This window comes from Salvelinus sp. IW2-2015, linkage group LG16 (assembly GCF_002910315.2).
Source record: "Salvelinus sp. IW2-2015 linkage group LG16, ASM291031v2, whole genome shotgun sequence".
NCBI classification, from domain to species: domain Eukaryota; kingdom Metazoa; phylum Chordata; class Actinopteri; order Salmoniformes; family Salmonidae; genus Salvelinus; species Salvelinus sp. IW2-2015.
In genome coordinates, this window is record NC_036856.1 from 26,048,640 (window position 1) to 26,074,343 (window position 25,704).

The following is a 25,704-nucleotide window of genomic DNA, read 5'->3' on the forward strand; positions in this document are numbered from 1 at the left end:
AATTGAGTTCATCCACATGGTGAGAGATCTGTGGGAATGTGCARGTGCTTGGTGTAGCCTAAATGCTCCAGACGAAGACCTCTGTCTGGGAGTCAGTGGGGCCTGCTCTACCCCCTGATATGCTCAAATTAAACGCTACAGTACCCTCCCTGTCTGAGCTGCTCTTACCCAGCAGAACCAGCAGAACCGTTCCATTAGAACTAAACCTCCCACCTTGCTCAAACAGGGCCTGCTCCATTCCAGATCAACCACCCACTGGGTAGGAGCGGGTGCCCATTCAGGCAAACAAGAGTTAGAAAATATTGTAGAGCAGAGCTGGCCAACCGTTTTCATAGCCAATGAAAGTATTTTCCTCCTGCAACCACATGAAGAGGCAGAGGAAGAGGAAGAGTTGAACACATGATGTTAGGACTAATCCCTGCCATGTACAACAGCCTCACCATAAGAGGCCAACACGTGCACACCCAATGGCCAGACTGGAGGCAAGCTCCACTGAACCTCTGTTACTTAATACAAGTCATGTGTTCCCCCATAAACGTAARGGGTAGGGGAGGGTGAAAGAGCGAGATAATGACTGAGAAAGACTCAGAGAAAAACAATTAAGAGAGAGCAAGAGACAGAGAGAGTGGGTGAGAGAGAGGGAGAGAGAGAGAATGGGTGAAAGGAGAGAGATTCAGCACAACACACAAACCTGTTTACCCCCTGTGGGCCAAGATAAATTAACCTAAACATATATTATTTACCTTTATTTTACCAGGTAAATTGACTGAGAATATATTCTCTTTTACAGCAACATTAGAAACCTTGTTATACAGTAGATATGATATATTAGAGCCTTGGGTAGATAAACACACATCATAGCAGAACTACAGTCAGATTAACCCACAACTCTGACCAAAGGAAATTAAATGGGCAGAAAGGCCAGCAAGTCAAGCAAACTTTTGCTTAAATTATGAGAAAACAAGAACAGTTACAGCAGTATAATGACTGCTGATCAGAGGTGACCTAGGTCAGATAAACTTACAAAACCCATTCTCTAGTCTCCGCCTTTTCTATATCCCCTGTGCCTACGTGAAATATAATTATAGGCCCAGCCAAACTGCAACCCTCTTTCAAATCCTAACCCTAACAATATCTGGCTCCATCCATATTTAAATCCCAGATAGATTGTCAAAAAAGTATTTCCAGGGTCTATAAAAGTGAACTATCATACAGTATATGAATCATGTGAAATTTGACTTTTCAACAGTAGTATAAATTTTTGCTATAACTGCTCCAGCACAGATGTACTCACTGGGTCTGTACGAGGCAGCCTGGAGCCAGGGTAGGCTGTGAGTCAGGGGTACGCTGCAGGTTAGTGAGCTCCAGCATGTCCACCTGCACATCAGTGGTGTGTCCTGGCAAAGGCTGCAGCACAGTAAATATCTTCTCCACCAGGCTGTCACCATGGTGACCAGCAGCCCCTGAGGACAAGGAAAAACAGAGAGAGATTTAAACCAAAAACAAGGTCCATGTAAACATGAATTGATTATGTGTGTAAGGGGAATAGAATATGGAATAAGGAAGTATGACAATCAAATGCCCTTTCTGTTAGGCAGGGAGGAGCAGCAATTAAATAATTCTGACATGTGGAAAGTGTGAATGTTGCACTCAGGGCTGCAGCTTGGCATATTTATGGACATCAGTAGTTGTACAAGACTGTGTTATGCACCTGTTAGATCCAGTGTCCTATCGATGAAGACGATGGATGCTTTATTGGGTGCTGTCTTTCTGCGGTTTTTGGCTTGAGGATGATTGGCAAGTTCCCCAGCGATGAGACGGCTCATTGGACCCAAGGCGAAGCTCTCCTCCCGGGTGCTGGTGGACTCAAACATGGAATTAACCGCAGAGGCTAGAGATTTAATTTCAATCTGCAGCTCTGGAGTAAGAGACTGCATGTCAACATCAGTCAAGCTTCCGAACCTCTTCTTCTCTGGGCGCTTTATATTGATGGTCTCGAGGTCCCGTGGCAGCAGCGGGAACAGATGCGCGAAGGTAGGCGCGAGAAGGAGCTGTGGTGACACCGGAGCAAAGACCACGGGGGCATGCATGACTTCAGCGGTGTAATTCATATCTCCCATCCATTCGCACAGTTTATCTTCAAACTGCTCGAACACAGGGTTCCCCTCTAATACAGCAGTGACATGGTTAGCGAGGAGGTGTATGGAGTGGGCTACGGTGGTGAAAACGACACAGTACTGAAAATGACTGAGGCCAACGATGTCTTGTATAATGTCAGCTGTTCTTCCTTTGAGCAAAGTGCTCACCACAAACACTGCCTTTGGTTCGTTTTCACCACCGGCTTCGAAGCTCGAAAACTGTTTTAAATTACGAGCACCAGACTCAAATACACTGGTAGCTCCACCGTTCCAGTGAAGACTCTCAGCACACTTGTCGTCCATGAAAACCACCGCTTTCTTTACCTTTGACAACACTCTGTCCCACATCTGACCGGGGAAACACGTAAAGCCCTCAGTTGGTAACATTGTGGAGATGATACTGTCGTTTAGACCGAGCGAAAAGTAGAAGATTCCTATAAAATTGTCAGGCAAACGCCATTCCAAAACAACAACACCAACACATGAGTCTCTTAATGGTGACGTGACATACCACGTCGCGACAGATATACGTATTCATACACGTGCTGCACCGGTTTCATTTGGGAATGTTCAGAATTTTCTGTTTATTAAAAACAGAAATTAGGCTGAATTGAGTTTCCTCATATAGCAATATACTAGCCACACTACACACACATACATGTCTTGAGTAAATAAGAAAAACATACAAATTAGATATGCTTATCATGATGCTCAGAAACAAAATTGCAAAATTAATACACTGAAGCGAAAAAAAGARAATCTCAATACATACTGACCAATAGGAAACTGCTGTTTCTTCCAACGTGGATTTATGCCCGTGAAAAGTGGACTGTCGCTATGGAAACGTGTGTGTATTAAAGTAAACTGTCACTATTTTTGACTGATAAGGTGACACTGTCCTTTCCGTAATTTTTTTAATTTCACCGTTGTAACTAACAGTTTGAAACTTGAAAATCTGTGCTGTGAAAATCTCGAGTTTGGCGAAATAACTGGTAACGTTATTTCATAGCGATTTATTTTATTTGCTGGGGTAACTGTCAAGTTGTGTGATTCAGAAGAAGTGACTGAATTTGGAGAGACATGTCCGCAGAAGAAAATGACAAAGCTTCCGATGCAAGCAGGGGCTATGAAGAGGAATAATTGTTATATGGAGGTAGTCAAAACAGATACGACACTATTTAGCTCTCAAATATTTACATTTTTATAGGGTTAAGTTACCATTCTGTGTCTGGCAAATAATGAGCTGTCAAATTTATTTTAGCTAGCAAGCTAAAACGTGCGACAGCGTACCACGTTGACAGTGCGACACTGGGTTGTTTTCTCCTGCTGCTTATTTCCTGTAACGTTTTTGGTAGGGAGTGAATATGAGAACAATGTCCAGTGACTATTAAATAAAATTGCAAGCACAAGAAATTATTGAGTTCAGGCATTTAGATATTTTGAGACAACTGTGATATTGTCTGTTTTGATTTTGAGTGTATGTTGTAAACATGTTGATACTGGTTCTTCTCTGTGATATATGAGATTGAGGAGAAGGCAGAGGAAGAGGCACCTAATGGGTAAGTGCCAGGTGACAGGTAAAACACCCACTGTTAAACTTCTGTTTGTACATAGCAGACAGTCACCTATTCCATCCTCAATTCATCACTTCCCACTGGGCACAGACATCAATTCAAGTCTATTCAAGGTTGGTTCAAGAACAATGTTAATTCATCCAGTTTGTGCCCAGTGGGTTACCTAGATCTCAAATACACACTTAGCGTACTAGAAAATCAGACGTGGATACTACTAGACTATACTGTCAAATTTTTCCTTTTGTAAAAGACTTACATTCATAATTGTGGTACACAAATTTAGTCAATTCGAAATCTGCAGTGGCCGTAAGGCATTTACTGTGATGCGTCCTCTTCAAAAGTCAGTCAGAGCATTCATACTTCTTGCTTCTTCTTTTTACACAACCTCCCTACTGTCAACCAATCATGTTAATGTGGAGCTGTACGGAGTCCTCGCATTGTTACAACATTTGGGAGACGCACGGCGATGCGGTACAGATCTCGATTTGGCCTGCTGAGGTTCTGCAATTGCGTCACACCCTCCGTATTTCTGAAGCAAGCATAAGTTGTCTTTTACACAAATGACACCTTTTTAGTTGTCTACACGAATAATATAGTCATCACACCTCTATTTGATGTTTTTTGAGATTCACAACACAGGCACAGTATTCACTCTGAGTCAGCCAGTACTGATTCTACAAATATTTGCCATTATACCCTACCTGTTTTATGATCTCCAGCTTCATCTCCCCTATTTGCACTAAATGATTCTTGCTTTCAAACCATTTTGACCATGAGTGATCACTTACAACAGTAAGCAGTGAACTGATTCAGAATGAGATGGGCTGGTGGCTTCATTCCCCATTAGGACCAATTGTGCTTTATTAATGAAGCATTTAGATATAATGCACTTTTCACTGCTCAATAATGACTGAGCAATATTGTTATCTCTGGGTTGTGTGTGTATCTGATGCCACTATGTGCAACGCCTGAAATGTGCAGCCAGTCAAGTGGAACATTAAGAACTATTTGGATGCTCGTTAAATCCTTGGCCGGACAGGCGCTGTTTGTTTGTGAGCGTGGTAAAGTGGATCTAAGGCTCCATTAGATAGGGACTATGATGGTCGCTGTGTTCGGCTTTGTTAAAGCGTATTGCCTCAGAGTAAACACAGCGTTTTCAGAATCAAACAGTCTCTCTTTGAGCTGCTCGACCATTACATTACATTAGGGATTCTTCAAGCAATAGGCTGTCATTTTACTTTCATCCCTTTACAAGGAAATGTACAGTATGCAGTCTGCAGACAAGTTAAGTAATATCCCTGTTTGCAAATCTCTTAACATTCCCCTGTACTCTATTCTTCAAATGTTACAAAAGTCTCAATCTAAACTGACTGTGTTTTTCTAGTGATGTTATGTTTTTTTCACAGTGCAAAGCCCTAGCCGACTGCTGAGGTCCATGAGAATGGAGTAGTGAAACAGGTACCTACTGCTCAGGGTTATGGAGGAGTAAACCTGGGATAAACAACACTTCTGTTTTGATGGAAACCCATCATGGATTCCCTCAGAACCCTTCTTGCTACTTGGCATATTCCTCATTAACTGTGTGTGTGATGCATGTAATGCTTTTATGAATGTATGTTGTCTCCATCTTTGTCTTTGTGTTTCTGTAATGCCAGGATACAGGTCAGGAAGACCAAGAAAGTGACAGCGACAATGATGATGATGATGGCGTGTGTGTAACCATTGGAGCCYCGTCTCAGCCGTTCAGGTGAGAGTCTAGACAACAGCAACGTGTTAAATACAGCAGTGTGTTACTGTCCTGCAATCTGGATTAGTTTTGAAGATCCAATTTGAGTTGAAAAGAACATTCTATATCAGACCCTGTACACTGTTAGATGGAAAAACCTTTTGAAGAGAGCTTTTTTTCACCTGACTGTCAGCGCGACCGACGTCAGTTGCTGTTGCCTCTCCTTTCTCAGATAATTTTATGAGTCATGATTATGGTTCCATGTTACAGTATGCATATTTGGCAGCATGCCTTATTCTCCCCACCCCATGTCACTTTCAAGGTTCTTCAAAGCACATTGCCCAGAGTCATGGAGGCAGCATGTCTCTCAGTGTGTGTCCCCTTGGTGGTGATGATGATAACTGTGTGTGTTTTTGTTTCTTTCATTGTGTAGTGCCTTTGGATCCATGCCTGTTAATCTCATCATTAAGGCTGCAGGGAGAACACATGCGTCAGGTAAACACTCCTCACCTAGGCCACATAGGTCATGTATGTGTCAGTGCATGCTTGTTCCGCGTCACCTGCTAGTCGGAAATGTCAGTTTCCTAATTCCGACTAGCACGTGAACGCACCATTGTTACTCATCCAGACTCTCATTAATTGTAGTGGCAAGACTGTGATGTGAATGTGTCACTGACTGTGTGTCCTGTCATCTCCGGTGCAGTTTGCCCCAAAGCCACAGGAGTGGACGTGGATGCACAGGGCAGTGTTAACGGAATCCCTGTGTTGGAGGTCGACTTGGAGTCTTTTGAAGAAAAGCCATGGAGAAAGCATGGTAAGTGGTGTGTGTGTTGGTTGGTGTGAAGCAGGGTTTCCGCCTGTAATAGCTGGCTTTTGGCTGATTAAAAAAAAATGAAACAAAAATATAATAATAATAGAAAAAACGATAAATAAAATTGATGCTGGGTAAGGTTGATTGCAAAATAATGCTTTTGACTGGTCATGCTTATCGGTCTATAGGATAATTAGCATAATTGAGTGGAATTAAATTGGCGTGTGTATATTCATTATGCATCTTATTTATCACACACAAACAGCATACAGATACAGAGCCCTTAAGCGGAAAATCTGTCAGACAGCGCGAGAGCTAAGAGTTACTGCTACAGATCCTCAAACAGCTAAGTCGTTGCTACTGGAGTGAAACATGCTTTTATAATCCCAGTCATTGCTCAACATTTCTAAATGCAATCGCGTGTTAAACGTTTTGATGGCCACGATTAAAATTAGCATTTTTAAATGTATTTCTCCACTGGTAATTGAAGCGCGCTTCCCATTTGCCATTCAAATGCATAGGCAACAGAAGGCAGGATTCATTAGCACATCACACATCACTTTGTAATGAGCTGGAGGCAGTATGCATTTTGAAAACATACTTAATTGTTTGAAACCTGAACGTTTTASTACATATTATGAGGCATGTCTTACCTTGCTTCAAAGTAGCCTAGCAAAAATCTGACCATATCTGTGGAGGCAATTATTTTATAAAGATTTCCATATGCCATTGAAACCAGAATCCTATTTCTCTCATGTTCTACTAGTTTTCTTTCATTGTCCAGTAGCCAAAGCACAATCCTAGTCATATTAGCAACCCATGCTAGTTGTTGCATCTTTATATCTCCCCTCTTTCTAAATTTCTCACGGATATTTTCATCTCTGAAACCGCTTGCATGTGCTGTGTGCTTTTGAAAAAGTTGTTTTCCTGCTAATTGCATTATGGAACAAACATTTGTGCAGAGCCTACTGCCTTGTGTACATTGTTGCGCTCATAATGTGAAGAAATAATAGTTTATCAACATTTTAAGCTAAATGTTCTGATCTGTTGCATCAAACTCATTGCTTTTCAAAGTTTTTTTTATGTAGCCTAGGCCTACTGGTTGTATGAATTTGGGATCTATCATCCTACAACTGGCCCAGAGTGTTTGGAAAAGGCCATTTCTTTCTTGACAGTCTGACCAATCGAATAGATACACTTTTCTACTATGGAGGATAGTAGAATGGCTGGGAAAGTAAATCTGGTCGGTTATTCCAACATCTTCAAAGTGCACATCAGAATTCAGTAAGAATGACACACGTTGTTGCATCCTTGACTTGCATGTCCTGTTAAAATGAATTACCATAATCTAAATGTGATTTCTGTCATTCTGAGCAATGTGGGTTGACGCCCAATGCATATGGTTCCGATACATTTCTCAAATGTCCGGTAAATTAAAATGCTGTTGGACAAATGTCCAGGGCCACATCGGAAACCCTGGAGTGAGATTATGTCTGTGCGTGTTCTGTTGCAGGTGTAAACTCAGGTCTGGCTGATGAATGGTCTGTGATACGGTCTGTTCAGATTTCGGTTGTGTTTGTGTTTAGGCTCGCACTTCTCAGACTACTTTAACTATGGCTTTAACGAGGACATGAATTTAAGTATGCTCTCTCTAATTCTCTCTTTCTCTCTTTCTTTCTCTCTCTCGGAGGACCTGAGCCCTAGGACCATGCCTCAGGACTACCTGGCATGATGACTCCTTGCTGTCCCCAGTCCACCTGGCCGTGCTGCTGCTCCAGTTTCAACTGTTCTTCTGCCTGCGGCTATGGAACCCTGACCTGTCCACCGGACATGCTACCTGTCCCAGACCTGCTGTTTTCAACTCTCTAGAGACAGCAGGAGCGGTAGAGATACTCTTATTGATCGGCTATGAAAAGCCAACTGACATTTACTCCTGAGGTGCTGACTTGCTGCACCCTCGACAACTACTGTGATTATTATTATTTGACCATGCTGGTAATTTATGAACATTTGAACATCTTGGCCATGTTCTGTTATAATCTCCACCCGGCACAGCCAGAAGAGGACTGGCCAYCCCTCATAGCCTGGTTCCTCTCTAGGTTTCTTCCTAGGTTTTGGCCTTTCTATGGAATWTTTCCTAGCCACCGTGCTTCTACACCTGCATTGCTTGCTGTTTGGGGTTTTAGGCTGCGTTTCTGTACAGCACTTTGAGATATCAGCTGATGTAAGAAGGGCTTTATAAATACATTTGATTTGATTTGACTCCTGGAATGCCTACTGTGAGAACCAGAGGAGACTACGCATGGGGTATGAGGTCATGAACCACGCTTCAGCCACTAAACTCATGGTAMAATATGTCATTCTTTTTGGACCTGGATACAAGATTATGCATTATCACAATATAAGTACAATAATTGTTCCCATTAAAGAAACATTCTCAGGCTTTGACATTGTTGAAGCTGTGTGAGTGAGTTGTTCTTCCTCTTAGGTCCAGGAATGGGGGCCTTCCCTGCTTTAGATCTGACTACTCCTTCCCCAGCAACCACTACAAATCAGCCTTGTCCAGGTAGGTACCCTGATTTGTCCCCCTCTCCCCCACTGTATGTATCACAGCAGCTGTGGCATGAATAACCATACTACATATGTCTGTGGTAACCACTACCAGCAGGTCATCACTGCCTCACTTCACTGGTCACTGCCACCTGGAACCCATCAGGGTGGTCAATGGGTCAAGTTTGTATTGGTCAGTGGTACCTGTGTCTGAGGTAATGTTCTTACCGAACACATTACATCCGGAAATGTTTTGAAGTGATAATTCATGGAAGGTATGTTAAGTTACTTAACTATTAAATGGCTAGAAATAAAGGCAGAGGTGCTGCAAGCGTTGCTTAGTTAAACTGCTCTGTTCCCTCTAATGAAGTCCTCATGCGCACCACCTTCCGTCACGTTCCCGTTAACGGCCACCTGTGAAGGGAAGTTTTTAGCGTTGGGGCAGGCAGAGCCCTGCGGGGAGCTGCTTTTATTGTGTGAAGACTGGGGCCCTGGAGTTTTACTGCTCAATTACATGGGCCAATCATTTACGGGCTTGAGCCCGTAGCAGAAGACGTTAGCAGACTGTTCGTAAACACTCCTGTCCTCTCAGCCCCATGGACTCATTCTGGTTCCACTCAGGCACCAGGTGCTCTGCACCTCATAAGGAAGAGTGATGGACTATCACAAACACACACTCCTCCACCCCTCACCTCCTTGCTTTCCCTCTGGCTCTGTCCCTCTCCTACTTTCTTGCTCGCTCCCTCCAATCCTGTCTCTTGTGAGTTTAGCAGGGCTCATGTCAGGGTGGTCCAGACTACAGACTGAGGGGGATAAGGGTGATTAACACAGGCCACTTAAGTAAAGGTCCGTCTCTATATGATACCCCCCTCCCTCAGCAAGGTTCCCCTCAGGGGAGGTGATGTGAGTCTGAGCGTTACTCAGTGGTCACGCTTCACCCTCTCTCAGTGACACGACCGACAGAAGGGAAGCAGAAAGTCCAAGCATGACAAACACAAATACACACATCATTGTGCAGCGGATGAAATGTTAAATAAGGCCTCCCTACATTACAGACCCTCTTGCTCCCTCTGTTGAGCTGTGAGAACGAACACTGGTGGCTCCGGAAGGGTGAAAGTTCAAACAAAGATGGTTTAGTATGAAGATGTGTAGAAACTGCTTCTCCAATAGAAATCCCAGATCATGCTTGTAGGCGATGTCATGGCGATGTTCGGCTAGCTAAGCTAATGCGCAGAAACACGTCATTGGTTCTAACGGTCGTCTCACGCCGAACTGCACATGTGCAGGCTGTCAAATCAAAGGCACTCCTTTGATTATAAAGTTGTTTTTCACAAGGTTGGAGTAATAACATGTTCAGCTACTTAAGACATTGGCTCAAATCTATGTTGTGCCATTAGATTTCGAGAAAATGAACAACTAAGGAATAATTTTTCACTTCTCTCATTGACCTCTCAACTTCTGTCTGCTTTGCAAGCATTCCCAGAAGTCTCGCATTGTTGGGCCACTGGGTTTGGAAACTTTGTGGTGCAAACTTGATGCTTGGTTGGAGGAGCACATATTGTGTTGTATTGCATTCTCTCCACATTCCATCAAATTAAATTTTATTGGTTGCATACACATATTCAGCAGATGTCATTGCGGGTGTAGTGAAATGCTTGTGTTCCTAGCTCTAACAGTGCAGTAATATATAACAATACACAACAATACACACACATCTAAAGGTAATAGAATGGAATTGAGAAAGAACAAAGAATCCAATTCAGGAAAGTTGTGTTTCTGGTCGTAATGCTGGTGAGTTACCGACTCTGATATCCAAAAGTTATTTCCGGCTGTATGTAATTATTCAAAGAATGTTCTGGGCTAATAACGTGAGAAATAACACACACACACACACAAAAATACTGCAAAGATGCTTAGGAGCCTGACTGTGTCCAGCGTAAGGGAGGGTTAGTGTGGGCCTTTCTTCTCTGTCACATTTTAAATCCATGTATCTTTGAGAAAGTAGATGAAGTAGTGATATGTGTGTCGGCTTCTGGCTTTTATATTTATTTGATATTAGGGTGCTTTTATTAGAGGGCAGAGGGGAGTGACTTCTGGTTGATGCAGTTTTTATGCTTTTCCCTTATAATGTTTATTTCAGATTAAATCCTAGTGATTTGGGGAATGTTAGCAGAGTGCAGTGAGAAGAAGACCCAGTTAAAGAAGGTAATGCGTTAATGAACCTGGAAGAGGGTGATGGGGGTCACAGGCATTATATAATATACTGTATATACACTGAGTGTACAAAACYTTAGCAACACCTTCCTATCATTGAAGTGCACCCCCGTTTGCCCTCGCAACAGCCTCAATTCGTTGGGGAATGGTCTCTACAAGGTGTCGGAACGCGTTCCACAGGGATGCTGGCCCATGTTGACACCAATATTTCCCACAGTTGTGTCAAGTTGGCTGGTAGTGGATCTCTACTCCAAATAGCTTGTTCCATCTCTTCCCCCAGATGCTAAATTGCATTGATATCTGGTGACTGGGCAGGCCACTGCTGTAAGCTGAATTCACTACCATGTTCGTGGAACCATTCCTGGACAATCCTAGCCTTGTGGCATGGGGCATTATCCTGCAGAAAAAAAAATACTTTGCAGATGGATACACTGCTGCCATGAAGGGATACACCTGATTGGCAATGATGTTCAGATATTCTGTGGCTTTCAAATGTTGCTCCACCTTTATCAAGGGGCCCAATGTGGATCATGAAAACACACCATCACACCACCACCACCAGCCTGCAATGTTGAAACGTGGATGCTTACCGCCCCAATAGGCCCACAGACAACGCAATCACACTGCACACTGCCCTAACTCATCTGGACAAGAGGAATACCTATGTAAGAATGCTGTTCATCGATTACAGCTCAGCATTTAACACCATAGTACCCTTCAAACTCGTCATTAAGCTCGAGATCCTTGGTCTCGACCCCGCCCTGTGCAACTGGGTCCTGGACTTTCTGACGGGCCGCCCCCAGGTGGTGAAGGTAGGAAACAACATCTCCACCCCGCTGATCCTCAACACTGGGGCCCCACAAGGGTGCGTTCTCAGCCCTCCTGTACTCCCTGTTCACCCATGACTGTGTGGCCATGCACGCCTCCAACTCAATCATCAAGTTTGAAGACGACACTACAGTGGTAGGCTTGATTATCAACAACGACGAGACGGCCTACAATCCACATCGACGGGACAGTAGTGGAGAAGGTGGATAGTTTTAATTTCCTCGGCGTACACATCAACGACAATCTGAAATGGTCCACCCACAGACAGCGTGGTGAAGAAGGCGCAACAGCACCTCTTCAACCTCAGGAGGCTGAAGAAATTTGGCTTGTCACCAAAAACACTCACAAACTTTTACAGATGCACAATCGAGAGCATCCTGTCGGGCTGTATCACCGCCTGGTATGGCAACTGCTCCACCCACAACCGTAAGGCTCTCCAGAGGGTCGTGAGGTCTGCACAACGCATCACCGGCAGCAAACTACCTGCCCTCCAGGACACCTACACCACCCAATGTCACAGGAAGGCCATAAAGATCATCAAGGACAACAACCACCCGAGCCACTGCCTGTTCACCCCTCTATCATCCAGAAGGCGAGGTCAGAACAGGTGCATCAAAGCGGGGACCGAGAGACTGAAAAACAGCTTCTATCTCAAAGCCATCAGACTGTTAAACAGCCATCACTAACATACTGACTCAAATCTCTAGCCACTTTAATAATATAAAATTGGATGTAATAAATGTATCACTAGTCACTTTAAACAATGCCACTTTATGTAATGTTTACATACCCTAGATTACTCATCTCATATGTATATACTGTAGTTGTTGTGAAAGGTAGTTGTTGTGAAATTGTTAGATATTACTGCACGGTCGGAACTAGAAGCACAAGCATTTCGCTACACTCGCATTAACATCTGCTAACCATGTGTATGTGACCAATAAARTTTGATTTGATGTACTCGTGGTTTTCTCCATACCCTAGTCCTCCCATCAGTGTGAAATAGCAGGAACCTGGATTGATCAAACCAGGCAATATTTTTCCAATTCTCCAGTGTCTAGTGTTTTTTTGTTCCTTTGCCCACTGCAACCGCAGTCTCTTGTTTTTTGCTGAAAGAAGTGGAACTCTGTAAGGTCATCGGCTCTCATACCCCATTCATGTCAAGGTACGAAGAGTATATTTTATGGGTCTTTGGGCACCAATGTTGTACTGGACTGTCAGTTGACTAACTGTAGCCAGTCTGTTTCTCTGCACAATTCGTGTCAGCCTCTTTGTTCTCTTTCABCCCCCGGTTTTGACCACTGTCCTGTTGTTGGCTGGATGTCCTTTGGGTGGTGGACCATTCTTGATACACACAGGAAACTGTTGAGTGTGAAAAGCCCATCAGCGTTGCCGTTCTTGACACACTCAAACCGGTGTGCCTGTGTAACGGATGTGAAATGGCTAGCTAGTTAGCGGTGGTGCGTGCTAATAGCCTTTCAATCGGTTACTTCACTTGCTCTGAGACCTTGAAGTAGTGGTTCCACTTGCTCTGCAAGGGCCGCGGCTTTTGTGGAGCGATGGGTAACGATGCTTCGTGGGTGACTGTTGTTGATGTGTGCAGAGGGTCCCTGGTTCGCGCCCGGGTCGGGGCGAGGGGACCGACTAAAGTTAAACTGAGGCACTTAAATCTTTTGTCTTGCCCATTCACCCTCTGAATGGCACACATACACAATCCATGTCTCAAATGTTTCAAGGCTTAAAAATCCTTCTTTAACCTGTCTCCTCCCTTTCATCTACATTGACATCAATAAGTGATCAGAGCTTTCACCTGGATTCACCTGGTCAGTCTATGTCATGGAAAGAGCAGGTGTATTTAAAGTTTTGTACACACGGTGTGTGTGTGTKTGTATAGACTAAACAAAAATATTAACGCAACATGCAACAATTTCAATGATTTTACTGAGTTACAGTTCATATAAGGAAATAAGTCAATTGAAATACATTCATTAGTGCCTAATCTATGGATTTCACATGAATGGGCAGGGGCGCAGCCATGTTTGGGCTTGGGAGGGCATAGTCCCACCTACTTGGGAGCCAGGCTCAGCCAATCAGAATTAGTTTTTCCCCACAAAAGGCCTTTATTACTCCTCAAATACTCCTCAGTTTCATCAGCTTTCCGGGTGGCTAGTCTCAGACGATCCTGCAGGGGAATATGCCGGATGTGGAGGTCCTGGGCTGGTATGGTTACACGTGGTCTGCGGTTTTGAGGGCGATTGGACGTACTGCCAAATTCTCTACAACAACGTTGGAGACGGCTTATGGTAGATAAATTAACATTACATTCCTGCAGTCAGCATGCCAATTGCACGCTCCCTCAACTTGAGACATTTGTGTCGTTCTGTGACAAAACTGCTAATTTTAGAGTGGTCTTTTATTGTCCCCAGCACAAGGTGCATCTGTGTAATGATCATGCTGTTAAATCAGCTTCTTGATAGATATGCCACACTTGTCAGGTGGATATATTATCTTGGCATAGGAGAAATGCTCACTAACATGGATGTAAACAAATTTGTTCACAAAATGTGGGAGAAATAAGTGTTTGTGCCTATGGAGAATATCTGGAATCTTTTATTTCAGCTCATGAAACATGGGGAAAGGGGGATACCTAGTCAGTTGCACAACTGAATGCATTCAACTGAAATGTGTCTTCCGCATTTAACCCAACCCCTCTGAATCAGAGAGGTGCGGGGGGCTGCCTTAGTCGACAGCCACGTCATCGGCGCCCAGGGAACAGTGGGTTAACTGCCTTGCTCAGGGGCAGAACGACAGATATTTACCTTGTCAGCTCTGGGATTCGATCCAGCAACCTTTCAGTTACTGGCCCAATGCTCCTACCCGCCAGGCTACCTGCCGCCAACAATTTACATGTTGTGTTTTATATATTTTTCAATATATATATTTTAATGCAAATGCCTTACTACTTATGCCACATCAGGATGTTACCCATACACTGGTAAACAGATCACATCCTGATCACATCACATCCACAAACCATGTCAAAAACAAGAGATTTACCCAAACTTGCATACCTTTTTATGCATGATCTATGCACAGAGTCATATTGTGTTGGGTTTTTTGTATGTTTACTCTGTTCTGCTCTGGCCAGTAGAAAGACAAGCGGCACCACCAATGTTATTGGAGAACAAACTGGTACCATCAGCCGGGTAGAGGAACAGAGACGTCACAATATAGAAGGAAATAACATCCAGGTTTGTGTGTCTGTGTTATTCTAAACTACACCTTGTCTTTCCTCTTGATTAATCTAGTAAATTTGCTTACCTAGTCTGAGCTTTGTTTTTGTGTGTCTGTGTGTGTGTGTGCATGCATTACAGGTGCTTTCCGAGCCATCTGACGCTGAGCCTACTCCCACTAAGATGCCCCCCTTCTTCCCCCCACCTCCTTTCCCGCCTCCACCCTACAATGTCAACTCCGCCCCTCCACTCATTCCTCCACCACGTAAGTTACCTCAGCCCCTCATACACAAACATATATATACACACACACACACACACACAAACATTGCTCTCGGTCTGTGTGCCCTCTGTTCAGCATAACAATTATGCAATATAAATGGCAAGGTTATGGATTGAATAAAGACACTGCTTGAAGGTCATGGGTCAGACAGACAGACAGACTGGTGAGTCACTCTCATGACATCACGGGATGTCATGGAAAAATGGCATTCAACTATGACACTCTCTATCTCTCCCCCCCTCTCTCCCTCTCTCTCTATCTCTCTCTCATTACAGTAATGTATCTCAGCAATCGATACCTCGAATATCCTTCAACTCTTGTCAATGTAAAAAGGGCCTTACTCTCATTGTGTGGGTGCATCATTAGTACAGTTGAGGGGTTTGAGGGAACAGACGAAAGTGTAACCCAGAGAGTTGCAGGTGTAAATCCCATGCTGGGAACCCATGAAGGACAGGCAGCATAAGTGGTAATAAATAACACTGCATGTTGAAGGACATGTTTGGGAGTTGGAGGTGAATGCAGATGGGTTAACATAAACATGTGGGTGTGTGTACATTTGTGTGCACGTGTTCATGAGTGTGCACTCTATGGGTCAGTGTCTTTTTCCCCAGGTGTGTGTAATTCTGTCCAGGTGTGTGGGTGCCCAGTGCTGTCAGTCTGCCGGACTTCCTCCTCATCGCCTGATGAATATGAGGCAGAGGGCAGGAAGTCCCCCCTGGCCTGAGCTCACAGCTGAGCGCAGGCTGCCATCGCTTCATCTTCAAAGATTTCAAAATAGCAGCCCTCTATTCACCCCTCACACACTCCCAGCACCCCCTAAGTTCAATGAGCCCGGTACCGACGTGTTGTTCAACCTGTGCCAAATATCCTAATACAACCAAAATATCAAACATCCTGTCGACCCGGCAAACCTGGCTTTCCTTCTTTAAGTTACAGGCTCTGCCTCCTTTTGTGATGCAAATGTTCAATGTGATAAAAATAGCTCCTGGAAGAAAAGAAAAGTGCAGAGCCAGCAGATTGGAGGGAGAGAGAAAGAGAGCTTTGTTACTCTTGGTACGGTAGGGTCACATTAGTGGTATAGTATTATTGCTTGATAGGGCCAGGTTTTAGTGTRGGGTTGTGTTGTCATTGCAGGCCAGTCTGTGTTGTGAAGCACTAAGGGATGTTGTCTGGAGCTCTAGTGTAGAACTGGTTGTACTGATCAGTGTAGTTTGGCACCTGTACTGACTGATATGGCTGTGACGGTCTTGGAATTTGAGGTTACGGTAATTGGCCAGGCCGATGTACAGACACCAACATAATCGTTCAAGGATGTGCATATGCGTCCTAATAAAACCTATTTGAAACAATCCATTACACTTCGTTATCATCATGGAATTTCATTACTATTATTCAGGTTATTACTTTTAAATATGAATCAACAAATTAAGAAATGCCAGGTTTGGGAGGATCTGTCGCATTTTTGTATTGACACAACATCAGCGGAGTCAAAATAAAGATATTCCTACCTTGTCTGTTGGCTGTTCTGCATATATACACAATCAATCAAATGTATTTTTAAAGCCCTTTTTACATCAGCCGATGTCACAAAGTGCTATACAGAAAGCCAGCTACCATTCAAAAGTCTGGGGTCACTTAGAAATGTCCTTGTTTTTGGAAAAAAAGCACATTTTTTGTCCATTAAAATAACATCAAATTGATCAGAAATACAGTGAAGACATTGTTAATGTTGGAAATGACTATTGTAGCTGGAAACGGCAGATTTTTTATGGAATATCTACATAGGTGTACAGAGGCCCATTTATCAGCAACCATCACTCCTGTGTTCCAATGGCACGTTCTGTTAGCTAATCCAAGTTTATCATTTTAAAAGGCTAATTGATCATTAGAAAACCCTTTTGCAATTATGTTAGCACAGCTGACAACTGTTGTTCTGATTAAAGAAGCAATAAAACTGGCCTTCTTTAGACTAGTTGAGTATCTGGAGCATCAGAATTTGTGGGTTCGATTACAGGCTCAAAATGGCCAGAAACAAAGAACTTTCTTCTGAAACTCATCAGTCTATTCTTGTTCTGATAAATGAAGGCTATTCCATGTGAGAAATTGCCAAGAAACTGAAGATCTTGTACAATGCTGTGTACTACTTCCTTCACAGAACAGCACAAACTAGCTCTAACCAGAATAGAAAGAGGAGTGGGAGGCCCCGGTGCCCAACTGAGCAAGAGGACAAGTACATTAGAGTGTCTAGTTTGAGAAACAGATGCCTCACAAGTCCTCAACTGGCAGCTTCATTAAATAGTAGCCGCAAAACACCAGTCTCAACGTCAACAGTGTACAGTCGTGGCCAAAAGTTTTGAGAATGACACAAATATAAATTTTCACAAAGTCTGCAGCTTCAGTTTGTATGATGGCAATTTGAATATACTCCAGAATGTTATGAAGAGTGATCAGATGAATTGCAAAGTCCCTCTTTGCCATGCAAATGAACTGAATCCCCCAAAAACATTTCCACTGCATTTCAGCCCTGCCACAAAAGGACCAGCTGACATCATGTCAGTGATTCTCTCGTTAACACAGGTGTGAGTGTTGACGAGGACAAGCCTGGAGATCACTCTGTCATGCTGATTGAGTTCGAATAACAGACTGGAAGCTTCAAAAGGAGGGTGGTGCTTGGAATCATTGTTCTTCCTCTGTTTATCATGGTTACCTGCAAGGAAACACATGCCGCCATCATTGCTTTGCACAAAAAGGGCTTCACAGGCAAGTATATTGCTGCCAGTAAGATTGCACCTAAATCAACCATTTATCGGATCATCAAGAACTTCAAGGAGAGYGGTTCAATTGTTGTGAAGAAGGCTTCAGGGCGCCCAAGAAAGTTCACCAAGCGCCAGGACCGTCTCCTAAAGTTGATTCAGCTGCGGGATCGGGGCACCACCAGTACAGAGCTTGCTCAGGAATGGCAGCAGGCAGGTGTATCTGCACGCACAGTGAGGCGAAGACTTTTGGAGGATGGCCTGGTGTCAAGAAGGGCAGCAAAGAAGCCACTTCTCTCCAGGAAAAACATCAGGGACAGACTGATATTCTGCAAAAAGTACAGGGATTGGACTTCTGAGGACTGGGGTAAAGTCATTTTCTCTGATGAATCAGCTTTCCGATTGTTTGGGGCATCCGGAAAAATGTTTGTCCGGAGAAGACAAGGTGAGCGCTACCATCAGTCCTGTGTCATGCCAACAGTAAAGCCTCCTGAGACCATTCATGTGTGGGGTTGCTTCTCAGCCAAGGGAGTGGGCTCACTCACAATTTTGCCTAAGAACACAGCCATGAATAAAGAATGGTACCAACACATCCTCTGAGAGCAACGTCTCCCAACCATCCAGTGACAGTTATGTGACGAACAATGCCTTTTCCAGCCTGATGGAGCAACTTGCCATAAGGCAAAAGTGATAACTAAGTGGCTCGGTGAACAAAACATCAATATTTTGGGTCCATGGCCAGGAAACTCCCCAGACCTTAATCCCATTGAGAACTTGTGGTCAATCCTCAAGAGGCGGGTGGACAAACAAAAACCCAGAAGTTCTGACAAACTCCAAGCATTGATTATGCAAGAATGGGCTGCCATCAGTCAGGATGGGGCCCAGAAGTTAATTGACAGCATGCCAGGGCGGATTGCAGAGGTCTTGAAAAAGAAGTGTCAACACTGCAAATATTGACTCTTTGCATCAACTTCATGTAATTGTCAATAAAAGCCTTTGACACTTATGAAATGCTTGTAATTATACTTCAGTATTCCATAGTAACATCTGACAAAAATATCTAAAGACACTGAAGCAGCAAACTTTGTGAAAATTTATATTTGTGTCATTCTCAAAACTTTTGGCCACGACTGCTAACAAAACTGCTAATAGAGGTGACTCCGGGATGCTGGCCTTCTAGGCAGAGTTGCAAATAAAAAGCCATATCTCATACTGACCAATAAAAATTAAAGATTAAGATGGGCAAAAGAATAGAGACTTGACAGAGGAAGATTGGAAAAAAGTGTTATGGATATACAATCTAAGGTTGAGGTATTCGGATCACAAATAAGAACATTTGTGAGATGCAGAAAAAAATGAAAAGATGCTGGAGGAGTGCTTGACGCCATCTGTCAAGCATGGTGGAGGCAATGTGATGGTCTGGGGGTTCTTTGGTGGTGGTAAAGTGGGAGATTTGTACAGGGTAAAAAGGATCTTCAAGAAGGAAGGCTATCACTCCATTTTGCAACGCCATGCCATACCCTGTGGACGGCGCTTAATTGGAGCCAATATCCTCCTACAACAGGACAATGACCCAAAGCAAAGCTCCAAACTATGCAAGAACTATTTAGGGAAGAAGCAGTCAGCTGGTATTCTGTCTATAATGGAGTGGCCAGCACAGTCACCGGATCTCAACCCTATTGAGCTGTTGTGGGAGCAGCTTGACCGTATGGTACGTAAGAAGTGCCCATCAAGCCAATCCAACTTGTGGGAGGTACTTCAGGAAGCATGGTGTGAAATCTCTTCAGATTACCTCAGTAAATTGACAACTAGAATGCCAAAGGTCTGCAAGGCTGTAATTGCTGCAAATGCAGGATTCTTTGACGAAAGCGAAGTTTGAAGGACACAATTATTATTTCAATTAAAAATCATTATTTATAACCTTGTCAATTTCTTGACTATGTTTCCTATTCATTTTGCAACTAATTTAATGTATGTTTTCATGGAAAACACGTACATTTGTAAGTGACCCCAAACTTTTGAACTGTAGTGTATATCAGTGTATATACAACAAGTTATGTCGGCTTATTTAAACGGTTTTGACGGTCTTCATCCATAACCGTCAGTTACACGGTTATTCAATTACCGTCACAGCCCTACTGACTGACTGTCCCTGTAAAAGCAACATTGTTATCCATCAGTGTCTAGAGCGGGTTTGTGTCAGGTTTGTGGGTCTGTTATAGTGTCTGTTACTCCATGTGTAACTCTGTGTTGTCTGTTCACACTGCTATGCTTTATCTTGGCCAGGTCGCAGTTGCAAATGAGAACTTGTTCTCAACTAGCCTACCTGGTTAAATAAAGGTGAAATAAAAAAATAAAAAATAGTGGTATCTTCAGCTAATAGCTACAGATGACTACCACAGCAGCGGTGGTCGGAGCATAATAGTTTTTGTGGCACTTGGCAAGATCAATAATAGTAGAAGAAACATTGAAGAGGTAGTGCTGCCTGTAGTGTCTTCAGCTAGTCATAGCGAATGCAGGCAGCCCATAGAGTGGGACAACAGCAGGCTGCGGTCTCAACAGTATATCAGCTGAATCTAAAAGCCTCCAGCATAATGACTCTGTGAAACGTTAGCATGAGAGAGAGCCACGCAAGCACAATCACCAGCAATTAGCCGTCAGCCATTAGCTTTCTCATATGCTGCCAAGCGTTGAAACTCAAGCCCTCATCAAACGCTCGCTTTGAGGCCACGACAGGTAGAAACAATTACTCACACACGCAAACATGGATGGCATGTGTGGAGGGAACTCTTTTGAAGTGTGTGTGTGTGTTTACTGTGTGTGCGTGTGTGCGAGCATAATGCATTGGCTCATGTAAAGATGCTCCATCACATTGAGCAACAGCTTTTGGAATTGAAATGGCTCAGTTAACTGATTTTAAAATGTGCTCTATCAAGACATGGGTGTGATTTTGGGAGTCCAATGTGTAAATTTAGAGCTTATTTTGTTAAGCACAATGCAATGGGAGGAGAGTAGCCAGACAAATTGTTTAATCAGGTTTAACTGCATATTGATTACATACAGTATTCATTGATCCTCCATTCACCCATTACTAATGCATATGCATGAAACAGAAAATCAAATTAAACAACTTGTTTTTAGGGCATTTTGCTGTATTCTGTAACCACAGCTGTGTTTATGTAGGCTATGTATTATAGATGCATGCATGTGAAGCTTCTAATTGAGTGCTCTGTTGCAGTGCTGTGTTTCATGTGTGTGTGTGTGTGTGTGTGTGTGTGTGTGTGTGTGTGTGTGTGTGTGTGTGGGGTTGAGTTTCCTCCAGGCTAGATCCTATGCCCCTAGTTAAACCTAGTGAAACCCATCACAGTGTGGCTTCAGGGTTCTGTCATAGGCAGTGCCTGAAGCTAGACCAGCAGCAGGAGGCAGACTACACCATGTTCAGAGCTTTGTTTTCTGTGCCCTCTGTTCTCTGCTGTGGCATCAAGGAAGGACTATATTTTCTCTGTGGGGATGTTAATCTGCTGTCTGACTAGATGTGTGCCTCCCTTGGGTTACCAGGTGGTGCCTAATGTATCAAAGGCTTTGCTTGGTCTTCCATAGAGCAGTTCAGCCCCTGTTCCCACAGTGAGACTGGGCTGTGAGAGGGAAGGAAGACACTTCTATATTTCACTCTAAAAGCTGCTGCATGCTCTTTTATTACTTCACTAACTCTTATTTTTCTTATTTTTAACCCTTTTTGCTTTTTTTCTGTTGATGAAAACTGCTCTGAAACTCATTCACATCAGGGGTCTTTGTGGAAAAACAGAAATGCATGATGTCTCTTCAAAGGAGTGTGTGTGTGTGTGTATATTTAAAGGGCAGTTTGTGTGTCGCGCCCAGACATGAAAGCTTCTAGTATAAAATAGTGGGGCCATGAGAAGTGCACTCAGGCATTTGACTGGGGATGGTTTTATTAATGTTAGAGGAACGTTTGATTCTGTTGTTGTGACATTCTGACACCTCTCCAAAATAGGTTATGCATGTTTCAAGTTTCTCTGTCTTAAACAGAATTCTCCTAAAGACGATAAAGCCTAAGAAATTATCATGTTGTGGCAGATTGAGTGTCAGCTTGCATGCTTTTTGAGCACATGTAATGTAATTATTCACCGATACACATCGATCCCCGATTCAAGTGTTTGAGATACAAGTGCATCGGTCCCTGGACACGATMCAAATGTAGCACGAGTCGGTCAGAAAATGGATTCAAACATTATGAATTGCCAGTATTTTATTTTGCTCATGTTACATAATTTTTACCTTCCAAAAATACCTCTCATCTTTTGTGACAACTGATGCCTTCTCTACTTCAGGGTCAAACTGCAGGTAACTGTCTTGACAGTCATTGATCTTGACAGTTATTTTGCCTGCTGAACAACCAAGGCAAATCAGTAGCCTAGTCAAACTGCGCACTCTGCCCAGCTTCGCACGCTGACTAATGTATGCGGCCTGTTTTCTGATCTTGCACATCTGCATGACACCTTCCACGTTCACATGCTAAAATGACTTGATTGATATTAGGCTTTATTAGTTGAGTGACAACCTATGTAATTTGCTAGGTATCGTTATCTATGAGCTGTTGAATTTTTTTTACAGGAATAAAAGTAAGCTATCGGAGACACAACTCTCATCTGGCTCTACTTTTTGAACGGGTTTACAATTGTTACAATTTTTTTTTGTTCAGGTTCAGCATCAGCAAATGTTTTGGTAGTTTTGTTTTAAACAATCAGTGCATATGGCAATTTTTWGATAAACAGGGTAAAGTTGATCATTTCATAACGAGGACAGCAATCATTTTTGGGAGGCGCACTGCATGGTCAAAGCAAGAGGTGAAGAGAAGATCACTATGTAAAAACGGTCAAAACCATTCGATTTAGAGATGTGGTGTGAAATCCTTGTGCTACATCCCCCACCGTATGGTTGGTAGAGAATGGCGCTTGCACCGCCAGGATTGTGGGTTTGAGTCCCAGGGCCACCCATACATAAAATGTATGCACGCATGACTGTGAATCGCTTTAGATAAAAGCATCTGGTAAATGGCATAGATTATTACACCGTAGACATACATAATTTACACACACACACACAAATACACACTCAGACAGATCCAGCTCAGAGAGGCCCAGCTCATGAGTTCCATCAGTAGATTTTAATTTAAAATGGAAAATGATTGTGTTTATGCAACAATTATTAGAGCATCGTATCACATCGAACCGAATCGCATCGATTGAATCTCTAATCCAACCGAATCGCACTGAATCGTTTCAAACTAAAACATATATAAAGGATAAAGGAGTTGATCGTGGACTACAGGAAAAGGTGGGCCGAACAGGCCCCCATTAACATTGACAGGGCTGTAGTGGAGTGGGTCGAGAGTTTCAAGTTCCTTGGTGTCCACATCACCAAACAACTATCATGGTCCAAATACACCAAGACAGTCGTGAAGAGGGCACGCAACACCTTTTCCCCCTCGGGAGACTGAAAAGATTTGGCATGGGTCCCCAGACCCTCAAATGCTTCTACAGCTGCACCATCGAGAGCATCCTAACCAGTTGCATCACCGCCTGGAATGGCAACTGCTCGGCATCTGACCGTAAGGCGCTACAGAGGGTAGTGCGAATGGCTCAGTACATCACTGGGGCCGAGCTTACTGCCACCCAGGACCTATATAATAGGCGATGTCAGAGGAAAGCCCCACAAAATGTCAGAGGCTCCAGTCTGCTACCGCATGGCAAGCGGTACCGGAGCGCCATGTCTATGAACAAAAGGCTCCTTAAAAGCTTCTACCCCGAAGCCATAAGACTGCTGAACAATTAATCAAATCAAATGGCCACTGGACTATTTACATTGACACCCACCCCATCCATTTGTTTTTAACACTGCTGCTACTCGCTGTTTATTATCTGTGCATAGTCACTTCATCCCTACTCACATGTACAAATTACCTCGACTAACCTGTACCCCCACACATTGACTCGGTACCGGTATCCCTTATATATAGCCTCGTTATTGTTATTTTATTGTTCCTGTATCGTATCGGAGCCCATGTATCTAGATACGTATCGAATTGCCTTGAAAGGGAAAGAAGCACATTCACAAATCAATGTAGGCCCATTATTGGCTCATGAGTAGTACAGTTGTTGGCCTCAAGCAGTGATATGTCCAATGACCTCGGATTAAAAAAAGCCATCTSAGGTCACAAACTGCCTGTACTTTCGTGTTGTTGTGTGTGTGGCTCTTTCAAAAGATTGGATTTTCTGAGGTGGGAGTAAGTGTTTCCATTTGTACATTAGGCCTACTCTATGAACCTGCTGCCATAGTGACTGACTGTGTGTGTTCTGCTGAAGAGTGGAGGGATAATGTTGTTTTAACTGATATTATTATGACTGTGTCTGTGCGTGTCTACGTGCCTTCCAGGGATCCCCATCAATGTTCTTCCACCTGGTAAGCATTTCTACTGTGATGGAAACAGATGTTGGCTCTAGTCTACACTGGATGTTGTGCATGGTCGATGTTGGCATGGTTGTTGTCTTTGATGCCTTGATGGCTTGATCCTAACATACTGAATGTTTTGTGAAAACTCACACACACAGTTGGTGATCAATAATACTTTTAAGTTACTATCGTGAGAGGAGGGAAATTGGAAATGTGTAATGCCTATGAGAAAGGACGTTGATGCAATATTTAACAATATTGTGATGATTCTGGTCCAATGCGGTCGGCAATGTCATGACGTTGCCCTGTTGTATGAGGGTTATGACCCMCATAAATACCTTTCCCCCTTTTCTCTCCACTCTACAGATTGAACTCTTGGAAAGCCCTTTGTTAACATAGAGCGAGTATGGTAATATCAAAAGGTTGGGGAATGGTACAATATTTCTGTAATCCAACCAGTTGAAAGTGTCCGTTGGTACTTTAAAGAATATGATGTCAGATCAGTTGGTGTCTGGGACATTATATCTGATGATAGGATGACATAAATTGTATCTTGGAAAGTATACACATTCTAGTTATCAGATTCACATGGAATTGTTGTGCAATTTAAATGTTTAAATATGAAACTATTTGTGAAAAGATTAAATGTAATTTTAGCTTCTAAATGAGAGAATTGTTTTCATAAGTAAACTATGCTCACTCAGTGGCCACGCCCAAGTGAACAGACATTGGTTGAGAACTATGAAACACGCCCTTCTCTCCCCCAATTTCAACTACAACCTAACGAAATTAACATTTAGTTCCCAATGATGTGATGACTGGTGTCCATATGTTTAAAAGGGCTAATTTCAATGTGGAGGTGATGATCACCACGCTGGAAGGATGAATTTCGACTAGACCAGCCAGTATTCTGCGCTAGCTGATTATGGCAAAATGGTCTGAACTTTGAACTCTTATTCACTAAAGAAGAAGTGATACATCCTAGAAGTCGAGTTATCAGCCGCAGCTGTAAACGTACATGGCCTAGGAAAGTACAGACAATCTCCTAATAAGAAAGACAGGGTACAACGTATCCACCCTACAACACTACGATCAGACAGATTCTACAAAGGACAAGGGTGAT

The 25,704-nt window shown here is 43.2% G+C and overlaps 1 protein-coding gene and 1 pseudogene across 1 annotated transcript; one reads left to right on the forward strand and one right to left on the reverse strand.

The window, feature by feature from the left end:
* Positions 1-1,290: 1,290 nt before the first annotated feature.
* LOC111975979 (sec1 family domain-containing protein 2-like) lies at positions 1,291-2,644 on the reverse strand. Its single transcript, XM_024004647.2, has 2 exons — positions 1,712-2,644; positions 1,291-1,463 (listed from the first exon to the last, which is right to left on the reverse strand). The coding sequence occupies exons 1-2, from the start codon at positions 2,523-2,525 to the stop codon at positions 1,291-1,293; spliced, it is 987 nt and encodes a 328-aa protein (XP_023860415.1). The 5' UTR covers positions 2,526-2,644.
* Positions 2,645-4,808: 2,164 nt separating this feature from the next.
* The window catches only part of LOC139028979 (pre-mRNA 3'-end-processing factor FIP1-like), a 32,147-nt pseudogene continuing 11,251 nt past the window's right edge, over positions 4,809-25,704 (forward strand).